Here is a 26,820-nt window from a genome sequence, read left to right on the forward strand (position 1 = left end):
ACAAGGTCCTCAGTGTCAAATCTAGATATCTGCAGACATGAGTGCAAAGATGTATTAATTATGTCATTATACAGCAAATTATTTACTTCAGCTTAGCTTAACAGATATTTAATGAAAAGCAAACATTTTGAAACCTACTTTCAAAGCGTCTTCCCTGCATGTTTTGGATTACATGGCAGGGGCATCCCTGAATGTAAATGCTGGGATTTTCCTTAAACATTTTTGCCTTAATTGAATTTTTGTCTCCAATGTTAGCCGAGGCATTGTCAACTGACAAGCTGACACAATGTTTCCATGGTATGTTATGCTGTTTCAGGACGTTGTTGATTTAAAAATAATTTTTTGACGTATGACATCATTGTCACAGCTTCTTCCACTTGTGGTGCACATGTCGAGAAATCTATGCACAACTTGTGTTGGTGGTATCAAATACCCTTACAGTTAAAGGGTTCCTCTTCTCTAGTCCTGTGACAATATGGTACATAACTTTAACCCTGCATGCATGTATTATTTCATTGTGTGTGTGTCATAAACATGGAGAAATGAAAATGGGCAATTTAGCTGTCAAAGATATACCTGTGTCCTTTCAGCCATCCGTGAGCAGTGTAAAGGGATTTCCCCTCATCTGCATCACCAGCTCATTCCTATAATGTGGTGCAACTGCTTGATTGATGATGCACGTAGTTTTTATGCTAGCGCTCTTGAAATTTCAAGCTGTAGGAGTGTCTTAGAAGTATTCTCTGTACGAGGGGCTGAAATGGTCAGCCACAGAAAATGAAACATTGTAACGTTGCTACGGCAACTTTCACCTCGGCTATCCTTGTCTGCAACAGAAACAAATAAAAAATGTATGGCTATGCTGAATACAAATTTGAATGTTAACACTGATTTAACCTATGTCTGCATGCCCATTAACATCTATGAATTACAGTAAAGTAAAAACACATTACAGAGCAGTATTCTGTCCATGTCATGGAATTCTATAAACATAGAATTGGTTGTATTATTTAGGAACAATTGTATTCATAAACAGTGTAATCAGCCTTTTGGATTTAATGTGCTACAGTTGTGTTAATAGATAAAAACAGTGTGCTTAAAAAAGTGAAAAATGCTTTAAATCCTTTACATAGCTTTTAATTACATAATAGCAATTTCAATGTACAGTGTTGTACATTTCTAAGGAATTTCCTCTTCAGCATAAGGCAACAGGACCTCTTCAAGAATTTTAATGTATTGAAACTGATTCATGATCCCTGGTATGTGATAAATAGGCCCAATACCACAGTATGAGAAACATCCCCATAACATGATTTTCGCACCACCATGCTTTACTGTCTTCACAGTGTACTGTGGCTTGAATTCAGTGCATGGGGGTTGTCAGACAACTGTCTGCCGCGCCTAGACCCAAAAAGAACAATTTTGCTCTCAGTTTACAGAATGTTGCTCCATTTCTCCTTTGGCCAGTCAGTGTGTCCTTTTACAAATTTCAACCTATTCAGTACATGTCTTTTTTTCAGCAGTGGGACTTTGCGTGGGCTTCTAGCTGATAGCTTTGCTTCACATAGCCTTCTTGTGATTGTAACAGTACTCACAGGTAACTTTAAGTCTTCTTTGATTTTCCTGGAGGTGATCATTGGTTGGGCCTTTGCCATTTTGGCTATTCTTCCATACATTCGAATGGTAGTTGACTGTTTTTTCCTACGTTGTTCAGGCTTCGGATGCCATTCCAAGGCATTTGAAATCATTCGGCGGAGCAGCCTATAAGCAGCCTTTTTTTATTTTTATTTAACCTTTATTTATCCAGGTAAACTGTTTGAGAACCACTTCTCATTTACAAACATGACCTGGCCAAGAGGCTACAGAAATAAATAGGAACATACTGTACAACTTTACATAGTCAAACACATGACCCATAGAACAAGCAACCAAATTAAAAAGAGATAAACATACTGTACAACTTTACATAGTGAAACGCATAACACATAAAACAAGCAACTGAATTAAAAAAGAAAATCAACGAAGAAAGAAAAAGAATAAGTGCTTAAATATGTGTGTATAAATATGGTTCATAATTGTCAGCAATTATGAACCATATTCCGCTGTTCCTCAGAGAAAATGTCTGGAATACCCAATTTTTCTGAGTATTTCAGTGTGAAATGCAGTAAAACCAGCATGCACAACATTTGCTTCTTTCCTTCCTTAAAAATGGGCCATAATTGACACCTGTTTCTTCACAGAATCAATAATCTCACTAATTGAACACAACACAACTATTTTTTTGTACATGCCCCTTTTAATTACAGATTCAACAACACACAATGAGCAGCATGCACGTCATGACTGTTGGGTCTGTTGGTTTTCCTTGACTTAACAACACTTACTAGTAAATAATTTGCCATGTAGAAATATGATTTCTACCAAAATATATGATTTATGAGGTTAGTGACGTTGGACTGCTATTATTTTGAACATAACTGTATGTACCTTAATATGTTGCATACTCATTTCTGCAGTCATTGGCAAATAAAAGTTTTTGGGTATGCTGGTTGACTTTAGTGCCTGCTGTTTAGCCTAATGCCCCTTACTTTCTACATGCCTTGTTACATCCCTCACACCTTGATGGGCACAGGAGTTCTGTTGGCTGCAGAGAGTGAGCACCAGTAATTGGAGCCTACAGTAATAAACGGCCATTTAGAGTTCCATTCATTATAAAAAAAAGAGCTCTTGTAGGTGGCTGCTCCTGGAAGTGTTCTCCCTTTTGTTTTGATGGTTCTTCTTACACACTAGCCATCTCCTCCACCTTTACTCCCATCGTCTCTTACTCTTCCACCTGCACTGTCTCTTCCTCTGTCTCCACTAATGGGCCAACCTTCTTTTTTTTTTTACTTTTTACCTGACATCTTTGACAGACCGATGCAATGATTAATGCATCTATGGCAAGAATATAATTGTAAAATGTGACGTGATTTTAAAAGTGAACTATAGCATTGACTATGCAATACACTTTAATTTATTTAGTGCCAATAAAATTCCGATCGATTTGGAGAGAGATGTTGAAAATGTGATAGCAAAAATATGACTAGGCCTAGACTACTTGTTCTAAGCATGTGTTGCCAGTAAAAAGGCTGTAAAAAGCCTAATATTAGCTATTTAGTTTAGCTGTTTAGCTAAAGTCAAAACAGGGCTTTATCTTCAAATGTGATCAAATTAAAAAACACAAGCTTTTCCATCTTAAGTCAAACTATAAATATTATATACAGTTAAAAAATTGACCAGTTTATATTATTACACTGCATTATTAAAAGTAGCTTGTTTATCGATCGCAGAACATTGATTTGCAATACTCTGCTTTCTCAATCGCAAAGTAGTCCATTTTGCATTTAGTGTCCAGCCCACATCTTCTGTTGAGGCATTAGTTGACAACACAACCATGATAATGTTAAGACTAAGCCATACACAAAGCATCAAATATACTAAAGAATAACAATTCATTACACTTGGATGAATGAATGAAATAGTAATTGTTTTCTTCTTTTACAGTGAGTGAGACAACAACAAGTGTCTGTGTGTGTCTTATTAGAACAAAGTGAAGGAACAGGGAGGCCTCTGATAAAATATAGACAGATAACATAGATTCAAAAGAGGAACTAATCAACTTATCTCAGAAGTAACTCATCAGTCATCAGTGGAGATGAATGATGTCCAACGCTGTAGAATGGGTGTTTGGAACTATGCGAGCGAGGCTGCAAACCCTGGATAGGCGGCAGAAAACGTACAACGCAGTCCACTGGGGGTGTCGCCACTCTGTCTTTATCACTCTGGATCAGTCAAGTAGTGCATATTTTCTTTATTGCCATAATCCTTTAACATCAGTGTTGAATTCACATCAACTTGCTTAACTTTGAAGATTCTCACTAAACTATATTCTCTCATTATTCTTACAAATTCCTCATTTTCATTTTCATTTTCATTTACATTTTAGCATACTTAAACAGTTGCACATTTTGTTTTTTTTTCCCCATCTTGTATGTATTTAAATATTTGTTCTTATATTCTTATATTTCATTCTTATATTTTGTCATTATTTCATGTATATTGTATGTATGTATATTTTGTGTGCTGCTGTAACACTGTAATTTCCCATTTTTTGGGATCAATAAATATCTATCTATCTATCTATCTATCTATCTACCCACAAGGTGTACACAGCGTGGAGGGTTAAAAGGTAAGCACTTTGTACCACTGCAGGAGGTTGCAGGGACGTGCACAGGTACAGGCTATTGTTACCCGGGCAAATGCCAGTTTGCCCTGATTGGCTTAGCTGCCCCTCTGCATTATTACGATACCACGCCAATCATTACTAAAGTTAACGTTTGCATCACGTCATGCAGCATTGCCTTAGCTAAGGTAAAATGCTACATTATCAACCAAATCTACAGTGAGGAAAATAAGTATTTGAACACCTTGCTATTTTGCAAGTTCTCCCACTTAGAAATCGTGGAGGGGTCTGAAATTGTCATCGTAGGTGCATGTCCACTGTAAGAGACACAATCTAAAAAAAGAAAATTCAGAAATCACAATGTATGATTTTTTAAACTATTTATTTGTATGATAAAGCTTCAAATAAGTATTTAAACATCTGAGAAAATCAATGTTAATATTTGGTACAGTAGCCTTTGTTTGCAATTCAAACGTTTCCTGTAGTTTTTTTACCAGGTTTGACACACTGCAGAAGGGATTTTGGCCCACTCCTCCACACAGATCTTCTCTAGATCCGTCAGGTTTCTGGCCTGTCGCTGAGAAACACGGAGTTTGAGCTCCCTCCAAAGATTCTCTATTGGGTTTAGGTCTGGAGACTGGCTAGGCTAGCCAGAACCTTGATATGCTTCTTCCAGAGCCACTCCTTGGTTCTCCTGGCTGTGTGCTTCGGGTCATTGTCATTTTGGAAGACCCAGCCTCGACCCATCTTCAATGCTGAGGGAAGGAGGTTGTTCCCCAAAATCTTGCAATACATGGCCCCGGTCATCCTCTCCTTAAGACTGTGCGGTCGCCCTTTCCCATGTGCAGAAGAACACCCCCAAAGCATGATGCTACCACCCCCATGCTTCACAGTAGGGATGGTGTTCTTGGGATGGTACTCATCATTCTTCTTCCTCCAAACACGGTTAGTGGAATTATGAACAAAAAGTTCTATTTTGGTCTCATCTGACCACATGACTTTCTCCCACGACTCCTCTGGATCATCCAAATGGTAATTGGCAAACTTAAGACGGGCCTTTAAGTGTGCTGGTTTAAGCAGGGGAGCCTTCCGTGCCATGCATGATTTCAAACCGTGACGTCTTGGTTTATTACCAACAGTAACCTTGGAAACGGTGGTTCCAGCTCTTTTCAGGTCATTGACCAGCTCCTCCCATGTAGTTCTGGGCTGATTTCTCACCTTTCTTAGGATCATTGAGACCCCACGAGGTGAGATCTTGCATGGAGCCCCAGTCCGAGGGAGATTGACTGTCATGTTTAGCTTCTTCCATTTTCTAATGATTGCTCCAACAGTGAATCTTTTTTCACCAAGCTGCTTGGCAATTTCCCCGTAGCCCTTTCCAGCCTTGTGGAGGTGTACAATTTTGTCTCTCGTGTCTTTGGACAGCTCTTTGGTCTTGGCCATGTTAGTAGTTGGATTCTTACTGATTGTATGGGGTGGACAGGTGTCTTTATGCAACTAACGACCTCAAACAGTTACATCTAATTTAGGATAATAAATGGAGTGGAGGTGGACATTTTGAAGGCAGACTAACAGGTCTTTGAGGGTCAGAATTTAAGCTGATAGACAGGTGTTCAAATACTTATTTATACAAATAAATAGTTAAAAAATCATACATTGTGATTTCTAGATTTTTTTTTTTAGATTTTGCACCTATGATGACAATTTCAGACCCCTCCATGATTTCTAAGTGGGAGAACTTGCATAATAGCAGGTTGTTCAAATACTTGTTTTCCTCACTGTATGTAGCAGTAGCAGGCTAACATAGCTACATATTTAGCTAGCTACCTATAAACGAATCTCTCTCTCTCTCTCTCTCTCTCTCTCTCTCTCCCTAAGTATAAAAGCAATGTCTCTGATTGGTCTAACTCACAGTTACCCATGGAAACGTTTATCTTACCTACAAACCCTTGAATGGCTAGAGCAAGTTTTTACTATTGAAGTCTTTGGTAGTTTCTGTACACACCTGAATGAGCTCTGTCCTTTGGACTGTACTTTTATCAGCACACCAAGAGTCACGGGCGTGGTGGAGGTCTTGCTGTGGTTTCATGTGTCAGTCACTGAGCGCTGGCACGTACTCTTCTTTTGAACTACAGATTACTAAAGTTGGTCGTTCAAATACATTTTATTGTATTTTAATTTACCATTCACCTGGGCCGGTGGCCTTTTTTCTTAACGATTTTTCTGATATCATCCATTATTAAGCTGGACAAAGTGATTATTGTTGGTGATGTTAATATTCATGTGGATGATAACACTTACAAAAATGCATCTAAATTTGTAAATATCACTGAATCTTTTAATTTTACTCAGCATGTCTCTGGTCCTACGCACAGCAAGATACGCTTTATCTTGTTTTTTTCTCATGGTATAAACATTAATAACGTTGGCATCGAAGATGTATTTGTTAGTGATCACAAATGCATCTTATTTGATCTTGTTTGTAGTGAGGATCCCGTGCCTGTTAAACAAGCGTCTTGCTCACGTTTGATTAACCAACTTACTGTTGAAACATTTCCGTCCGCATTTGACTTAAACTCTGTTTTTATTTCGGTTGACGTGGACACTTGCGCACTGGGATTTAATGATCATTGCACCCTGCTGTTGGACAAAATTGCGCCTCTCAACATGATAGAAATTCCCTCTGGTAATTCCTCCCCGTGGATGAATGATGCCATTTGCAGCCTGAGGCGTGTCTGTCGGAGAACTGAGCGCTTATGGAAAGCGACTCAGCTCCAAGTCCATCGCCTGCATCTTTAAGAGCTCTTAGTGAACCTGAATGAAGTGATGCTCGAGCTTCTTATTTTACTAATCTGATATCTCCCGGTTAAAAACAATCCTAAAGCTCTATTTGAAACTATTAATAAAAATGTTGCCCCTGCTGAATGTATTGTCCCTGTGTTTTCAAATGTTGACTGAAACCACTTTCTGTCTCAGTTTGTGGACAAGGTTAGAGCTGTCCGGGCAAGCATTGTACCATCAGTAAACTCACAAAAGCTACTCATCAGAGACCTTCAATACTGGACTCCTTCTACCCCATTTCCCTGAACCACATCATTAAGCTTGTGGGCTCAATGAAACCCTCCCTAAGCCCTGTTGATATTGTTCCCACATAAAATGATTTTAAAAACCATACACCGACTTGGCCCATGTTTGGTTTCAATTTTAAATTTATCTCTTCAGCTGGGCCAGGTCCCTGGCTGTTTTAAGCATGCTCTTGTTCAGCCTATTTTGAAAAAGAACAATTTAGTTGCAACTTGGCTTAAGAACTACAGGCCTTATTCTAAATTGCCTTTAATTTCAAATGTTTTAGAAAAGGTTGTTGCACACCAGCCAAATAATGTTTTGGTTTCTCATAATATCTTTGATAAGTATCAGTCTGGCTTTTGGAAAAACCATTCAACTGAGACTACTCTCCTCAAAGTCTTTAATGATATTTTGATGGCTGCTAATTGGGGTAAATGTTCTGTCCTGGTCTTACTAGATCTCAGTGCAGCATTTGATACTGTTGACCTCTGCACTCTGACTGATAGAATAAAAAGAACTGCAGGCATCACTGGATCAGCTCTGGATTGGTTTATTTCCTATCTTTCAGACAGGAGTTTTGCTGTGTCCATAGTAACATATATATCAGACTCTGCTCCTCTGTCTTGTGGTGTGCCCCAAGGTTCTGTGCTCGGCCTCCTAATGTTTAGTCGGTATTTGCTTCCTCTTGGAAAGATAATAGGTAGTTTTGAGGAAATATCTTACCATTGTTATGGCAGGAGATCACACATTACTCCGGTGCTTAAGGCTCTTCATTGGCTTCTAGTTGGTTTTAGAGTGCATTTTAAAATTTTGATCACCATTTATAGAGCCTTGCATGGTAAAGCTCCCGCTTACATCCAGGATCTATTACACGCCCACATTCCTGGTCGTTGTCTGAGGTCTTCAGACCAAAACCTTCCAACTGTCCCCAGAACACTTTTTAAAACCAGAGGTGATCAAGCTTTTTCTGTGGTGGCTCCAAGGCTCTGGAACTCACTCCCTTTAGCCTTGAGAGTGTTGGATTCTGTGGAAACTTTTATAAAACACCTCAAGACACATCTTTTTAGACAAGCTTCTAACTAGCGATATGGCTTAGTATGTTATGTGTTTCTGTTTTATTTGTTTTTACTGTAAAGCACTTTGTGACCCTTCTGGTCTGTGAAAGGTGCTATATAAATAAAGTTTACTTACTGACACAGTCTTGAACCTTTGCCTATTATTCTGTTTTGAGAATGTTGTTTTTTTTCGCGCTGAATCAACTTGAAGCAACTTTTGAAACGTCAATGGAACAATTGAATGAGGAAAAACTCCTGGAACCAGAGGCGTTTAAAAAATTTGACGATTACTCTTGAGCTCTGTTGTGTCCTGATGTAATATAGCATGAATTAATAATTTTGGAGGGGATTTAGCAGCTGTCATACTACAGTCATCTAACCATCCAACAACATTCAAGGTCACTGACCAAGACAGGTCATCAGTTTTTATTGCAGTGCTGTGGTGAGACCCTGCATGATATCATCCGGATATCATCACAAGACTATTATAAGACAGCTGACACAATCTATTTGTCCTGACACAAACACATCCTGTTGGGTACACACACTTCCTGATGTTCATCAATGTAAAGATACTGGAAGGCTCATCAAACCCTACAGGAGGTACTTAAGGCTTTTTGATAAACTCATGCTTTAAACTTTTCTAGGGTAAAATATTAATAATAATAAGGTAATTTAGTTAATGATTTAGTACTTTTCTGCAACCGGTCAAGAGACACAAGCAGTCAGACAATGAATTGAAAACAAAACTCAAGATTTTTTCAAACTTAGAAAGAGTAAATAAAGTTCAATGTTAAAATTGTTACCCAAACTGCCTGAAAACTCAACTAGATTAAAAAATAATAATAAATTGACCATTCACTAAAATAGTCACTAAGTTTAGTTTTCATTGTCCAGAGTGGAATTTGAGATTACATTTTTTGGTTGGGGGATTGCTAGGATCCTAAAGAGAACTGTTGTTGTTGCATCTAGTTAGTATTACCAAGTGGCCTATTGTTACATTGAGGTTAATATCCATCTGTGGTTCTTGATGGGCTTGAGTCTGCTATATTATGCTTTCAGCATTTTTGGAGCATACAGTACCTAAGGCTTTCTTCCCAAATCCCAAACGTTTAGGCAACTAAACGGCTTTAAGTTTAGGAAAAGATCATTGTTTGGTGAAGAGGTAACCAACCTAGCTTTCTTACCCTGGCAGTCACGTTTGTTAAGGTGTTAAAGTAGGCGGGGTTAAAAAGTTTCCCTCTGTTTCCGGTGTAACACCATGTTTGCCTTTGAAGAGAAACGTAAAGTGTGTGCCCCAATGGTACAATTCATCGCATCAAGACTTCAAATCCATGCAAAACACAAAACTCTTGGAAAAAGATCAGGGAGGCAGCCAAGAGAAGGCAATGAAGCCAGGCCCTTTTTTGTGTGGTAATCTCATTTTGCTCCAATGTAGGGTTAGGACACTATATGGTTAATAGGAAATAATGTTTATTAAAGCTATTCAAGACAAAATGGTGGCTGTTTTTTGAAGTTGTACAGAGGTCTTTCAATGTAAATGTGCTGTATTTATATAGCACTTTTCTAGTCTTATTGACTACTCAAAGCGCTTTAACATAGTACAGGAAACATTCACCATTCACACACTGTGGCCAAAGCTGCCGTACCAGGTGCCACCTGCTCATCAGATAAACACTCACACACATTTACACTACGATGCGCAGCATCGGGGGCAACCTCTGGGTTCAGTGTCTTGCCCAAGGAGACTTCGACACGGGACTGAAGGAATAGGGATTGAACCACCAACCTTCGGATTGGCAGGCAACCGCTCTACCACTAAGCCACAGCTGTCTGCAAGGTGAACAGATGCCGTTGCGTGATGGAAGCGTTGCCTCCGCCAGGCAAATATCTCCCTAAGAGCAGTACGGAGATGATGGAGATTTACAGCTGTTGCCATTAAATCTGACATACATGAATGCACTTTGAGCATGGCCCCATTCATGAATCAGTCAGCAGGGGGTACAAGTGTCTCTGTTTACTGGATGAAAGTTCAGCTGTTAATCTATAACGAGGTACATTCAGTCATCATCTATAACTAAGTACATTTAGTGAAATGCTCAATTTTAAGTACTGGTTCCCTTTGTGTTTAGGAGATGGCTGTGTCAAATATTTTACTCCAATACGTTTGTTCTGTTTTTCTTTGTCTGGGTAAAAGCCTTCATATTAGGCTACATGTGTAAAGCTGTGTAACAGCTGTAAAAGGCACTGTTTAGTACAGAATTGCATCTAATGTTGGGTCCATCCAACACTTACACCGGGTGCCAAACGCCGTGAAGCGTAGATTTGTTCCCATTAGCACGCCTGGCATAGTAGGTCACAAAGCAATCCTTCTCCTCTCCACTCTACAGCATATCTCTCTCTCTCTCTCTCTCACTCTCTCTCCCTCTCTCTCGCTCTCTCTCTCTCTCTCTCTCTCTCTCTCGCTCTCTCTCTGTGCTTTGTTGGTGTGTGTGGGTATGTGTGTGTGTGTCTGTCCGTTCCTCGGTCTCTCACTCTGTGTGCCTGCTCGCGTGTCTTTGTTGATTGCCAGATGTGTGCTGCCTGCACGATCCGTCATGCGCATGCCCATATTATAATCCTGTTTTACGCCGATGCTGTGCTCCATTGTATGCCACCATGATGACTGACACAACAAAGTAAAGTCAGCCGTAGTAAACGGTTATACTTCCTTGAAAGGTTTTCAAAATACACCTCCAACTTGTTTAATGAACAAAGAGACAATAAAGGAAACGTTCTATTTAAGGAGGGGTCTGTGTTAAATGAATATCCTACATTGTGTTGTGTTTTTTGCCCCAAAATGTAATTTCCTCTGCATGTATCACTAAAGTAGGCTACTATGTCATACAAAATGTAATATAACATATGCTAATCTTTTAAATAGACTACACAAAACATTGGCTATAAATTATGAAGTGCATTACATCAAAAAGTTGAATAAAACCCAAGGATGAATGGTAATTATAGCCTACAGAAGACTACATGACATTCACTGAACTTGAGGTGTTATGGGACAGCACTAGAGGTTGGACCCAAAAGCAGACGTGACACACAGCCAATACGTTCAAGTTATTAAATAAAGATAAAAATATATATAAATACAGCAATAGTGCAAGGGGTAGGGTGGTGTTGTATCTAGGGGATCCAATAGTGAGGCAGGCAAGCAGAGGTAACTGGAAGCATTAACACAAGCTAGCAAGGCAGACTGCAGCAGGAGAAAACACAGATAACATTAGCCACACAAGCTAGAACACCAGGAAACAGAATTACACAGGGAGCCTGGATTAGAGGATGGATACCCGACCCGAGCCCGACGGGACCCGACGGTACACGAAGGGCCGGGCCGGGTTCGAACAGATTTTTAGAAAGGATGCTCGGGTTTGGGTCGGGCTCGGTCACATCAGCGCGATAAGGCATTGAACATTTTGAATTTAAAACAGCTTATTATGTAGGTAATGGCGCTTGTTGCCCCGTGTGCATTGATGCGCTCTAAATACAGCACATTCATCTGTTGACATTTCCGAATGCCTTCCTACACTTGCTTAATAAAAGCGGGCTTTCCACACAAACAAACGTAGGGCTACATGTGTCATTAGTATGAGAAACAAATGCGATTTTAACTGTGTCGGGCTCGGGTCGGGCTCGGACATAAATATCTTAATGCCTGTCGGGCTCGGGTCGGTTTCGGTTACTGCTCTGTCGGACGCGGGCCGGGCTCGGACAGAAAAATCCGGCCCGATCCGCACTCTAGCCTGGATCGACAACAATACCACGCTAGTAGACTGTACAATCTGGCAACAAGTGGATCACAGACCCGGCCTTAAGTACTGCTGGGGATGATTAGCCAATGAGCTTTACCTGGCGCAGCCCGCAAACTTAGCACCCCCCCAGTTCAGTTCAGTTTTTGGTCCCTGATGCCAACGTGGTGCCCTGTTTTGATTGTTTGTCAATTTGGTAAAGTTATCAATACAAATATTCATAACTTAATATTCATAGAACATCTTTGATAAATTGCCAATAATTGAGTCTGTATCTTTACCAATTCCCAAAATATGTTAAGAAAGTGTTGAATTGTATTTATTGCAGCTTACCAGTGATCCAAAACAGCAAAGTGATTTGAATAAATTGATGAATTATTTGGCAGATTAAATCATATCAAATATTTTATTTTTTCAGTGAAATGTAATCTGTCAGTTCCTTTAATGTTGCATGAAACGGTGATTATAAAGAATAAACATGTGTATGATGGGGGGAGGAGGATCCTGATGGTTCCAATACTTTCTACTCAATCAATCAATCAGTTATTTATTTGTCACATGAAATCGTACGAGGTACAATTCTAGTGAAGTGTTATCACATCGGCTTCTTTACCTGGTGCATGATTCAACATAAAGCAGAAGGTGGCCTTCAGATCGGCACACAGAAAAAGAGTCAAAAATAATTAAACAAATAACGTGCTGGTGGTTTTCTCTTAGATGTCATTTACAATGCTATATATTTTGGGAAAATGTGATCGATGTTTTTACTGAAGCTCTTGTTTGCTTGTAAATGAAAAACATCATGACAAATACTTAAAAGCCAATGATTTGGCTTGGCTGCTTAAAAGGCAAATCCACTCTGCAACTGAATTACATCTTAAAGGAAATGTAGGCCAGAAGGTGCTTTGGTTGTGCGGGAGAGGGTTAGTGGCCCTCTATGGTTGGAAGGACTAATGTTTATAGTGACTGCCTTTAAATTTTGGTCACCGGGGACAATACATCTGAAGCAAAACAAAATGTGTCAATTCATTAACACACTTGGTTAGACAACAAACCAAGACTGATGAGAATGTTTGCAACATGAGTTTGATTCATTCCAGGCAGCATTTAGCGATCTTTACACAAAAAAAACTGAGAAAATGACAACATATACATTTGCTGGAATGGTATTGGCATTTTCTCTGTCTACCTGTTCAGTATAGGGTTTATTTGACAGCTTGTTTTAAAAGGTGACCAAGAACGCTCCCAGATGGGTGAAAGCCACTGGTTGTTGGCTGATGTGAAAGATGGTATCATACTGGAAATCCATCTATTTCCCAACATTGTTCAATGATGTAATTTGAGTTACATTGCCTCTGGGTCCCTGCCATACTACAATATGTGAGTTCTCCAAGGCTGTCTGTTTTCCCCAGATAGATTGTGATTGTGATTACAGTATTCTTAAATGATGTTCAACCAAGGCCTCCCTCCCCTTTGGAGGCTGTGGTTTGTAAGATGTCCTAAAGAGAGAGAGAGAGAGAGAGAGAGAGAGAGAGAGAGAGAGAGAGAGAGAGAGAGAGAGAGAGAGAGAGAGAGAGAGAGAGAGAGAGAGAGAGAGAGAGAGAGAGAGAGAGAGAGAGAGAGAGAGAGAGAGAGATTTATCTTCTCTCAAAAGAGGATAACAGACGGAACGGAGCAGTGCAATTACAGTAGCGCAAATTGGTGATACAGAAAATCTAAGTAAGAACCCTGTATGCTGCACTATTTACAAAGCTGTTCATGCTCTCACGGAACTACGGCTGCATGATTATAGCCAAAATGATAATTGATTATTCAATATTGATTATTTTAATCAATATTGTGACCACAATTATAATCACGATTATTTGTTGATTTTAACCAAAACAAATTTCATAGTCACTAAGGCTATTTATAACTCACCAACATCCATATTGTGCTCAATCCTCTTATGTTGAAGTTGTATGTTGTACATACATACAGCTGCAACACATGTAAATGAAAATTATCTGAAATAAATAGCCTAGGATGTACCTTTTTTTAAAGTATGTTTTTAACAATAACTGAAGAGCTAGGGGGAGTGCGATGGACGTACTCACAGAGAGATGATTGACTCATTATGAATGAGTCCAGCACGCTCCGTCTCACACGCTGTTACTCTACAAACTGAAGTTAGTTGAAGTAGTTAAAAATACAGGTTTGCCTCTCATGCTTAACAATATACAGCTGTGTTAATAACAATTAAAACTGTGGACAAATGTTAGAAGCGTGACACCGGCGCTGTCATCGCGCTGTTTTTTTTTGCGGGGGAGCCTGTGAGAGTAAATGGAGGCGGGGCTGCACGGAGAGTAAGAGGAGAGATCCAAACACAGGCTTTACAGAAGAAATGGGTCATGTAAAGCAAAATTAAATATCGATATAAGCAACATTGCTTTGTTTGTGGAGAAGCAGCGGATGCGACTTAAAGGAAAAATATTACTCGCGCCCTAGAGCCCTATGAGCTAACAGATGCTAACTAGCACCGACTAGCCCTGGTCACTGCTGTTGTCTGAAAAACAACACAGACGGGACAAAATGTTGCGTTTACTGATTCACTGGTAAACTTTGAGACCGCCGCATGACTAACTGCTATCTGTTGAATTTTCCTCACGTTACTCAGTCCTCTGTGACTGTCTCAATCTAGAAACTAAGCTGCGCACTGCAAGGAACAACTCTGACTGGCTCATGACAGTGGTTTACGGAGCAGTAGATTGGCTTTGCAAAAAAAAACTCAGCATTCTATGAAATGACGCAGTTAAAAAAAAATACGATGCTTGATCACGCAAATTTGATTGTGGGAAGCCAAAATCGTGATTGTGATAACAATTTGATTAATTGTGCAGCCCTACACTGAACTACTTGTTATGTTTGTAGTGTTCTCTGGCCATTTGCTGGCTCTAAAATTTGGTTAATAATAGTAATAATGATATTATAATAATAATGATAATAATAACAATACATTCTTTTTATAGACTGCTTTTCAAGGTACTCTGGGTTGTTTGCATTTCTTTAATATTTTTTTAAGATTTTAATAATCACAATTGTCTTGATGACTGTTGCTCAAACACTAGTTGATAACAAAAAAAGTAGTGTCCTGTGTGTGTGTGTGTGTGTGTGTGTGTGTGTGTGTGTGTGTGCGCGTGCACGTGCGTGCGTGCGTGTGAGGAAAATAAGTATTTGAACACCCTGCTATTATGCAAGTTCTCCCACTTAGAAATCATGGAGGGGTCTGACATTGTCATCGTAGGTGCATGTCCACTGTGAGAGACATATTCTAAAAAAATAATCCAGAAATCACAATGTATGATTTTTTAACTATTTATTTGTATGACACAGCTGCAAGTAAGTATTTGAACACCTGTCTATCAGCTACAATTCTGACCCTCAAAGACTTGTTAGTCTGCCTTCAAAATGTCCACCTCCACTCCATTTATTATCCTATATTAGATGCACCTGTTTGAGGTCGTTAGCTGTATAAAGACACCTGTTCAGCCCATACAATCAGTAAGAACTACTAACATGGCCAAGACCAAAGAGCTGTCCAAAGACACTAGAGACAAAATTGTACACCTCCACAAGGCTGGAAAGGGCTACGGAGAAATTTCCAAGCAGCTTGGTGAAAAAAGGACCACTGTTGGAGCAATAATTAGAAAATGGAAAAAGCTAAACATGACTGTCAATCTCCCTCGTACTGGGGCTCCATGCAAGATCTCACCTCGTGGGGTCTCAATGATCCTAAGAAAGGTGAGAAATCAGCCCAGAACTACACGGGAGGAGCTGGTCAATGACCTGAAAAAAGCTGGGACCACCTTTTCCAAGGTTTTCTGTTGGTAATACACTTAGACGTCTTGGTTTGAAATGATGCATGGCACAGAAGGTTCCACCGCTTAAACCAGCACACTTAAAGGCCCGTCTTAAGTTTTCCAATTACCATTTGGATGATCCAGAGGAGTCATGGGAGAAAGTCATGTGGTCAGATGAGACCAAAATAGAACTTTTTGTTAATTATTCCACTAACCGTGTTTGGAGGAAGAAGAATGATGAGTACCATCCCAAGAACACAATCCCTACTGTGAAGCATGGGGGTGGTAGCATCATGCTTTGGGAGTGTTTTTCTGCACATGGGACAGGGCGACTGCACTGTATTTAGGAGAAGATGACCGGGGCCATGTATTGCGAGATTTTGTGTAACACCCTCCTTCCCGCAGTTAGAGCATTGAAGATGGGTCGAGGCTGGGTCTTCCAAAATGACAATGACCCGAAGCCAGGATAACCAAAGAGTGGCTCTGTAAGAAGCATATCAAGGTTCTGGCGTGGCCTAGCCAGTCTCCAGACCTAAACCCAGAAGAGAATCTTTGGAGGGAGCTCAAACTCCGTGTTTCTTAGCAATATTCCGGAAACCTGACTCATCTAGAGAAGATCTGTTTGGAGGAGTGGGCCAAAATCCCTTCTGCAGTGTATGTAAACCTGGTGAAAATCTACAGGAAACGTTTGACCTCAGTAATTGCAAACAAAGGCTACTGTACCAAATATTAACATTGATTTGCTCAGGTGTTCAAATACTTATTTGCAGCTGTATCATACAAATAAATAGTTAAAAAATCATACATTGTGATTTTTTTTTTAAATTATGTCTCTCACAGTGGACATGCACCTACAATGACAATTTCAGACCCCTCCATGATTTCTAAGTGGGAGAACTGGCAAAATAGCAGGGTGTTCAAATACTTATTTTCCTCACTGTATATAGTTGCACTGCGAATAGCAACGTCCTTTCCTACGCTGCGTCAAAAGTGTTTGGTTGAAGCAATAAATAGTTAAATTTAAATCATGTAGACGCTGGATAGTTAGCTATGTTGCTAATTTCACAATGCTTTACTGGTTATAGAAAATGAAAATTTGACACTGTACAGCGTGTATAGGGTTGGGTAACAAATCGTGGTGCCAATGGTCACCGGTTTCGACAATTTTGGTGCCTCCTTTTGGTTCCTAACTCTTTTTTTTTTTTTTTTCAGAAACATCACCGTAAGGGACGTTTCCTTACCATTAACTAGTAGCTGGATTAAACTCAATGGTAAAATGCTTGGAAGTTGTGTTAAGCGGTGTAAAGTGGGACTGTATTTCCCTGTAAAGGATTCCAACACCGGGACATAATAGTCTGCAAGCAGCTGCCATTGTTGGAAAACAAACAGACGTAAATTATTGTAAAATACCCTTTTCCCATCTGGTACTTGTTTTTGTCATTTAGCAACAATTTACTGGTGAAATGAGTTATTGTTATGACATTATTAATCAATTAATCTTTTAATTTTGACTTAACAATAAACAAGCCATTGTTTAATGTCACCAACAGTCATTTTGTGCTCCTTTTTTATATTTTATATTATATACACACATACTTTAAATTTCGGATTACATAAAACAGATGGGGAATTGCAAGTTTAGCGATGTTTGGCTTGTTTGATGTTGCAATAAAGGTCTTGAATTTCATTCATAATGGTCTTAAAAATGTTGTTAAAAGTCTTAAATTTGACTTGGTGGAACCTGCAGTAACTATTTACCTGACTTACGACAAATTCCAAGTGAAGACTATTGTGTGCAGCAACAAAGCTGTAATGTTGTAATCCACACCAGGGGTTGACGAATCACGTTCCTCAACACCCAACAAAGGCACACCGAAATATAACAACGTCAAAGAGTATCCATCAAAAGCTTTATTCTTATTTAAAAAATAAACTTCTGAAATCTAACCCTTTTTTTCACCTTTTTTTTGTCTAACTCCATCTTTTTCTGAAGTTTTCTTTGAGAATGGTCTTCCTTTGTTATCATGTAACATAATCTGTGGACCTGAAAACTTCCTCAAACATCCTTTGAATGTTGCAGTTCAAATGTTACGTCTTAGTTTAACATGTAACCTTATAAGAACATTTTTAGAAATATTAAACATCTGGGATGTTCATATAATTGTTCTGTAACATTATGGAAAGGATCCCTATATTAAGATCAACCTTTTTGTTAAAGAGTTAGATTTTTTTTGTTTAAGATGAAACATCCCTAAATTGTCCTTTGCTAAACTCACCAAAAACACAAATTTTATCATCGTAAAATATAAAATATATCTACATTCAGTTGACAGAAACTCAATAAAACTATAAAAAAGCCGTCTTGGTTTGTCTTTCCACTTATTGAACAATCCTCACTCTGAATTGGTTAAAAAATAAATCAGTTTACATGTGGAAATAATTTGGCTGTATAGACGTTAAATGTACTTTTATTTAAATGGGGGTAGGGTTTTTGGAGGTGTTTCTGGTTAAAACAAAAGGTATCTCTGTAGGAATCCTGTCCATAATGAACCTGTCAGTAACAAAAACAGCACTTTTAGTGGAGGGAAACTGTCAGTGAGTATTTGCCCTATGAGAATAAAATGTGCTTTATGTTGATTGCATTATTATGTTGCTTGCTTATAGAAAATCTATATTTACAATTAAATTAATAAACACAATGCAGTTTTTGAGGTTGTCTTGTGTTGGGGTCATGGCTGGTTGTGTTAAATAATTTGTGAGAATACCATGGGCCTGTTGCACGAAACTAGGATAAGGGATTAAGCCGGCATATTTAAATTATCCTGGATGAATTTAGCTTTGACTCGGTTGCACAAAACCAGATTGAATTAAACCCAGCCAAGTAACCATGGATATTTATTCTTTGCGGCTAGACTGGTCCAGAGCAGGCTAACAGCCAGGCTAAAATTAATCCCGGATCATTGTGTGTCAAATCAGCTGTCGTCTGATCCGAAACAAACGTGTTTAACAGTTTTTCCGTTGTCTTCTGCATGTGTTCTGCTTTATTTTTATTAACATGCATTACTTGTCACTATTGTTGTCGCGAGTTTGATTTAAACCCTACTACAGCTGTTTAGATGGTTAAAAATGGTTGCACTGGCAACCAGATGCGGAGTGGGACTTTTCCCGGTTGGACGGTACTGTTTTGAGGCTGCCTGGCGTGCGGCCTCTGACCGGTGGCTGCTGCCTGCCGGCAGACCTGCGGGTCGCGTCAGTGTCACTTATTTTTCTAGTTGTTGTCCCTTTCTGATTGTTCTGTATGAACATAAATTTTACAAAGAATTAGATATAGCTTATAGAGATTTGTGCATAGGGTTGTAAAACATGTTCTCGCGTTGTGAATAAGGGTTTGAAATTAAGCCTAGAGTCCTTAGGGTCCATTTCCCGAGGAAGATTAATTTCCTCTGCTCACTTTTAAGGCAAAGGCTAAATAATAATACATTTTATTTATATAGTGCTTTGCATGGTAGGCTACTCAAAGACACTTCACAGTAAAACCAGCACATTTATCACATAAAAACAGAAACATGAAACTAGCATTTTTAAAGCAATTACAACACAGTGTAGCTTACAATTTTGTCAAATTGTTGATTGACTAGTAGGCTAAGTAGATATTTTTACATCCTTACACATTCAGTCGGTCCGCTATAGTCTGTTGGGCTTTTTCTCTGTTTGACAAGAGCCGTATTTCCCTTTTTGCGTATTATATTCTCCCCCTCCTCGTTACTTTCCATCAGAATCTGCTGCTCATTGGGTGAAACATATGGCGCATGCGTCTTCTCAGTTCTTCTTCAGTAAATCTGTGATCGATACCGTGGTCTATTTGAGAAAGCCGTGAATGTGCAATTATCCCAGCTATCTGGGATATCTTTATTCTACTTTTGTGTAACAGGCCCCAGATTCACAGGATATCTGTTAGCATTAATGTGATTAAGTGAGATTCTTGTTTAAATTCCTAGAAAAAAAATCTACACCAATAAATATATTTAAAACGTCCTCATGTTAAATCAGTTTTTTTCTCTTCCGGCCCCACAGTGAAGCCCCTCCCCCTGTCTCCATTGGAAGTTCAATCATCAACGCCACTGGGCAGAGCTAGCGAGAGGCAGGCCTTAGAGCTGCGAGTCCGGGCAGTGGAGGAAGAGAACCGGGCACTGCGCCGTGAGCTTAGCCGGCCACCCAGGAGCCTGTCTGCACACCTTCCAAGCGCCGGTCACCGTGGCAACCAAAGCCGAACCCATTCAGAGGAAGGCACAGGTGACAATGAGGGCCAGAAAGCTGCTTCAGTGGGAAACAGCTCAGAATGTGTGCAGCTACCAGTGGTGGATAAGTGTGAGGTGAGATATGTTGTTTTTTTTAACAATTTGTAGGTTTTTATTTTTACTTTAACACAACAAACAAAACAATCCATTTTCAACATGAACATACTGTCATCACCACCCATCCAGACAAAAATCAAAAAAACATGACACAGTAACCACATTATTCTAAACCATACAAAATAATAACAAAATGGACCATAAACTAAATAAACTAAATGTATAAATGACACCATAAGCCCATCATACACACACCGCACAAAGCTTGCTAGGAGCCTAGGTATTTGAAAAAGAAGTACCAGCCATTACACTCCACTCAAAACCTTTTATGTACAGTAATGCATGTGACCTTGCAGAATTCTTCAAAGAACCAGGGTAAAATTAGCACATTGTGAGTCCAAATTATAGCTTGGCTTTAGCCTCCTATTAGCCCAATCCTCAGCAGTGATGGTGTTGGTTTGCCGTTGAGATAAGGCTCACTGTCAGAAGACTGGGTAATGTAAGCGCTTTAACATAGTCATGCTGGGATCCACACACTAATAATACCTCACAGCACGACAGAACAAGTTGTTCTAATAATCTAATCGCGATATTATTCTGTATTAGGCTATGTCTCTATTGGGCTACTGTAGGCCTTTATGCTCATTTTTGGATTTTTTTGACTGACTATTCACATTATGTTTTTGTTTTTTTATGTGACCCGCATCAGATTCAAGTCCCACAAGTTTTATAAGATAATACAAATTATGAATTACAGGCATACATCCATTATTACAACTACAGGAACTCGTGAGAACCGTCGTATGAGCCTGCAGTAGCAGAGCTCACCTGGGCCCAGTCCTGTGGGTCTCCTAACAGTCATTATGTTCGTTAATTATTTGCGGTCATTATGCCTACTTAAATAGATCTGGATTCTGCAATTATTGCATGTTTTAACTTTTAAAAGATAATGATGTAAATGAGGACTATTCAAGTGTTCGGACTGGTAAGTTGATGTACCTCAAAAACATTTATTCGCTGATATATAGACTTGTCTTTTACATCTATGGTAAAAATGTTGATCGCATCAAAGCCTGGATGCTGTTCCTGACGCTTTGCTGTTCTTGGTGCAGAATTGTGATGATCTTCCCTCTAGAGTGACATCAGAGTTGCATGAATTCGGATCCGACAGGTAGCATTTTTTAAATATCCAACCTGTAACAGATTTGAAGTGGCCCAAATCAGAACTGGAAAAAATTGGCTGCCGCGCCTCTACACTCTGCTCATTTTTATGAGCAGAGTGTAGAGGCGTTCCATCTGCAATAGAAAGGTTTCACACGGTTTGGCACCGGATGGCACTTAACATGATAGTGTCACCTCAAGATTTCATAATGACATGAAAGACAGAAGCATAGCTTTCTGCTGCAAACACCAATTCCAATTGTTTGTTTTAACAAAAAATTCCTACTATTTACCATATGGTTGATCAGAATTCTTCCCATGATACTTTGATGTAAGGTAATGAATGTTCCACTGTATGATTTGCTCCAAATAATATTCTCTGTGCTGAGTAAAACAAAACTTTATATATACAAATTATTTTTCTTTTGGTTATTTCTACTCAGAAAATCTGAATAAATATGTTGTGATCTTGACATGTAGAATGTGTTTATATTTTTCTAACCTTTTTGGCTTCAATCTATTCCTTCTAATCTTTTACTCTAATCCTTTGCTCTTGTCATGATCTCCACAGACCATCCACGTGGCGATCGTTTGTGCAGGTTACAACGCCAGTCGAGACGTGGTGACACTGGTTAAATCTGTCCTTTTCCACAGGTACAGCAATGCTCTTCTTGACTTCTTATTCTTCTTACACCAGCCAAGTGTCCAAGTTTCCTATGAATTTCATATACAAATGATAAATATATATACTGTATACAATGACCAAAATTAAAAAAAGAAAGGTAAAAAAAACAGTCAGTCAGTATCCAGCCACCAGACACTGATCACTGCAGTGCAACATATCTTTGCATAGAGTTGGTCAGGTTGTCGATTGTGGCCTGTGGAGTGTTGGTTCAATCCTCTTCAATGGCTGTGTGAAGTTGCTGGATATTTGTAGGACCTGGAACACGCTGTCATATACGCCGATTCAGAGCATCTCAAACATACTCTATGGGTGACATGTCAGGAAATTGTGTAGACAGATCCTAACATGGGGCCGTGTTTTATCATGCTGCAAAATGAGGGGATGGTTGTGGATAAATGGCACAATAATGGGCCTGTTTCTTTTGGTTTAATAAACTGTTCGCACAGATTCATAATTGGTTTTATAAATGTGAGTAAAATTAGAAAGATATTCACAGATTCAAAATTCTGGGATCAGTTACTATTATATTAAATCACAAATGACTTTCCTAACGTAGTAAGGTTCACAATGAGCTACACACAAATTCTTATCAAAACGAGCCGTCCTCCAACCTGGAGAAATAAGATTGGTCACTAGTATCACCCGGCGGTTCTTAGGAATGGACTCAAAAATATCTATTAATTTAATGATTAAAAAAGGTAGTGTCTCCAAACTAGTTTCCTCCTAGTATGTACTACAGCACTTAGTGTTAAAAAACAAGATTATATATCAGTCTAAATCAGACTTAGTTGTTTAATCAAGATTTTTATGACCATGACATTCTCAATTTGTACAAACCCTTACTGAATACAAATTAGACATTATAGACTTTGTCTTTTGAGGTTCACCTCAGTAATTCAGGCAATCTTACATTGTATACATACAGTACATACAACATAGATTAAACAATTGAAATATGTCAACTTGGGAATTTGGCAACAATCACGTATCAACCAAATGTATAGAGGCCTCTTTACTGAATGTTCTAAACCTTTTCCTGATTAACTGAAAGAGTGGCATCGGAGCCAGCGACACAAACAGACTGAACAAACTGATCAGGAAGGCTGGCTCCGTGATTGGCTGCAAACTGGGATCCCTTTTGAAGCTGTGGTGGAGAGGAGGTCACTGAACAAACTGTTATCATGGATAACCCTGACCACCCTCTCAACCCCACATTGGTCCAACAGAGGAGCAGCATCTCCAAGAGGCTCCGACAGTTTAAATGCTGCACAGACCGCTACAGGAAATCCTTCCTACCATAGGCAATAAAACTCTTTAACAAGTCATCACTGGGTGCTACATGAGACTTTTAGACACCACAATATTGCAATAAGGGCAACCTGCACAATTGGTTCATTTACATACATTTAGCATATTACTTAAGCAGTTGCACATTTTGCTTTCCCATCCTGTATATATTTAAATATTTGTTCTTATATTCTTATATTTTATTATTATTATTTAATGTATATTGTATGTATATTTGTTTTCCTATGTGCTGCTGTAACACCGTAATTTCAAATTTTTTGGGATCAATAAATATCTATTTATCTCTCTCTCTTAAGGCAAGGCAAGGAAAGGCAGTTTTATTTGTATAGCACATTTCAGCAACAGGGCAATTCAAAGTGCTTTACACAAAAACAGTTAAAAAAACAATTAAAAAATAAAAACAGATAAAACGCAAGAATAAACTGTTAAAAATAAAAAAAATGAAAACCGATAAAACACAGGAATAAAAGTTACAGTGCAATATACAAAATTAAACATTAAAGAAACGAACCTCATTTAAAAAAAAAAAGGCAACATCAAAAAGAAAGGTCTTCAGCCTTGATTTAAAAGAACTGAGAGTAGCAGCGGATCTTCAGTTTTCTGGGAGTTTGGGGGGGGGGGTTCAAAGTGTAGTAGCAGAACTGGAATGATGTGATCCACTCTCTTGGTCTGGGTGAGCAATCGAGCGGCAGCGTTCTGAATCAGCGGCAGCTGTCAGGTTGATTTTTTTATGGAGGCCTGTAGTCAAGTCTACTGAAGATAAAAGCATGGACAAGTTTTTCCAAATCCTGCTGACACATAAGTCCTTTAACCCTTTATATATTATTAAGGTGATAATAGGCTGACCTTGTAATTGTCTTAATGTGGCCGTTAAAATTCAGGTCAGAGTCCATGACTACACCAAGATTTCTGGCTTTGTCTTTAACATTGTTGTTCAAAGCTGAGCGCATATGGAGGACCAGGTCTACCATATTTAAGAATAAATACAGAAATAAATAAATAGGCATAAAATTAATAGCCCCAAAAAATACAATGAACAAATATATGTAGGTAGAAATTAAATTATACAGTGAGACATAAATGTATATATCTCTTTTAATTAGCTTCTTTATATATTTACCTTTGTAATAATTACCTTATTTATTTATTGTCCGTTATAATCTTCAACTTTATTTAGTAATTACCTATTTTTTAAATGTATTTATTTCTGTGTGTGTTTCATTTTTTGGTCTGTTTTATTCTTCCTTTGCATTTCTACCCTATTTATTTTCACCCCTGGTATTTATCTCTGCCTGTCACATTTACATTTCTTTATATATTCATCTTCTCATAACGAACGACAGTCAGAGTAAACCTCCCGAAGGTCGTAGCTGAAGCAAGAATCAAGCTAACTTTAGATGGCCAATGCTGAGCTGAACATGTTTACTCACCACAGGTTACTGACCTATTTTGCGTTCAGCGCTTCTTTGTTTGGGTCTTGTTGTATGAAGTTTTAAAGCCAAAGTTTATGATGAATGGCGGAGCAGCTGCCGCTGTTTGTTGTCAACTCTCACTTACGTGCGGCCGCGCGCAGCAGATACTACGTGTTAAGGTAGGCAGGGTATAGGTAACGGCTTTCTATGCATTCTTGATTAGTTCCATAACTTTGTAAATTAACAAAAGCTAGCAAGGGTTTGCCTTTCTCCTGTGTCATTCTTGTGAATTGGTAACGTTACACACACTGGTTCTATTGTCATCACATGTAATGGTACACTGACTGTTGTTTCGCTGACTCCAAAAAGCCTTGCAATGGCACCAACAGGCAAACCCGCATGTAGAAGTCCTTCCACGACGTCCACAGGCAGCATATAAGCAGGGCGACCAGCTATCCCTGGTGTGGTTAACGTTAGCAACCGAGTTAAGAAGATAGGCCGCTTCCTCCAGATTCTGAAAAACTACATTGTCGACCTCTGTGTCCATGTGTGCCGCTAACTGAAACAGGTAAATATATAAAGGTAAATATATAAAGAAGCTAATTAAAAGAGATATATACATTTATGTCTCACTGTATAATTTAATTTCTACCTACATTTAGTTGTTCATTGTATTTTTGGGGCAATTAATTGTATGCCTATTTATTTATTGAGCATTTATTTATTTCTGTATTTATTCTTAAATATGGTAGACCTGGTCCTCCATAAGCGCAGACTTTTAATCGCTCCTCTTTTTCTCCAAAAACAACCACCTCAGTTTTTCCTTCATTTAATTTTAGAAAGTTCCATCACATTCAGCTGTTAAAATGTTCAATGCACTTAGATTTTGTATTGGACCCTGGCGATAAGGTTATGTAAATTTGTGTGTTGTCCGCATAATTATGGTAACTTATTTTGTTGTTTTCCATAATCTGGGCCAGTGGAAGCATGTAGATGTTAAACAGAAGAGGCCCCAGAATGGAGCCTTTGGGAACTCCACAGGTCATATTTGTATGCTCAGATGTGTAATTACCTATTGATACAAAGTAATCACTATTCTGTAAGTATGATTCAAACCTGTTTAGTACTGAGCCAGAAAGGCCAACCCAGTTTTCCAATCGGTCTAGTAATATGTCATGGTCGAGATCAAGTAATACTAAGACTGACATTTTGCCACTATCTGTGTTAAGATGGATGCCATTAAAGACTTTGACAAGAGCCGTCTCAGTAATGTAGTGTGGTTGGAAACCCGACTGAAAGTTATCAAAACTGTTGCTTAGTGACAAGAAATGGTTGAGTTGTTGAAAAAACGCTTTTTCAATGATTTTACTTAAAAACGGAAGGATTGATATCGGTCTATAGTTGCTCATTAGTGACGTGTCTAGATTGTTCTTTTTTCAGAGTGGTTTGATTACTGCAGTTTTCAGGGCCTGTGGAAAGATGCCTGAAAGAAGAGATGTGTTTACAATCTGTAAAAGATTAGAGGCCAAACAATTTGAAACATTTTTGAAAACTCCCGTTTGTAGAATATCAAGGCAACAGGAGGAGGTTTTCAGATGTTGTATAATGTCCTCCAGGTTTTTATTGTTGATCGTATGAAATTCTATCATATTGGAACTAGTTTTGCCTGAAAACTGTGACAACACATATCCTGTACTTAAAATGGAGGCACTTTGGTTTGTCTAATCTTGTGAATTTTGTCTTTGAAGAAGGAGGCAAAGTCCTTGCAGGCCTTGGTAGATAACAGTTCAGATGCTACTGGTACTGGAGGGTTTGTTAACCTATCGACAGTAAACAAAGCACGTGAATTATTGTTTCTAGAGATAATGTCACAGAAGACGGACCTCCTTGCATTCCTAAGTTCCAAATTAAAAATGCAAAGTC

General features: G+C 38.8%; 1 protein-coding gene across 2 annotated transcripts in view; it reads left to right on the forward strand.

Moving 5' to 3' along the window:
* large1 (LARGE xylosyl- and glucuronyltransferase 1) overlaps window positions 1–26,820 on the forward strand; it is a 174,541-nt gene that overhangs the window by 45,099 nt on the left and 102,622 nt on the right. For both annotated transcript variants that reach the window (XR_004655415.1, XM_034863182.1), the window contains exons 3-4: window positions 20,051–20,349; window positions 22,064–22,146. Coding sequence is in view for 1 of the 2 variants with exons in the window: in XM_034863182.1 (XP_034719073.1) it covers window positions 20,051–20,349; window positions 22,064–22,146 (382 nt within the window). In the remaining variant the exon portion in view is untranslated. The remainder of the gene's footprint in view (window positions 1–20,050; window positions 20,350–22,063; window positions 22,147–26,820) is intronic.

This window comes from Etheostoma cragini, chromosome 23 (genome assembly GCF_013103735.1).
Source record: "Etheostoma cragini isolate CJK2018 chromosome 23, CSU_Ecrag_1.0, whole genome shotgun sequence".
Lineage (NCBI taxonomy): Eukaryota > Metazoa > Chordata > Actinopteri > Perciformes > Percidae > Etheostoma > Etheostoma cragini.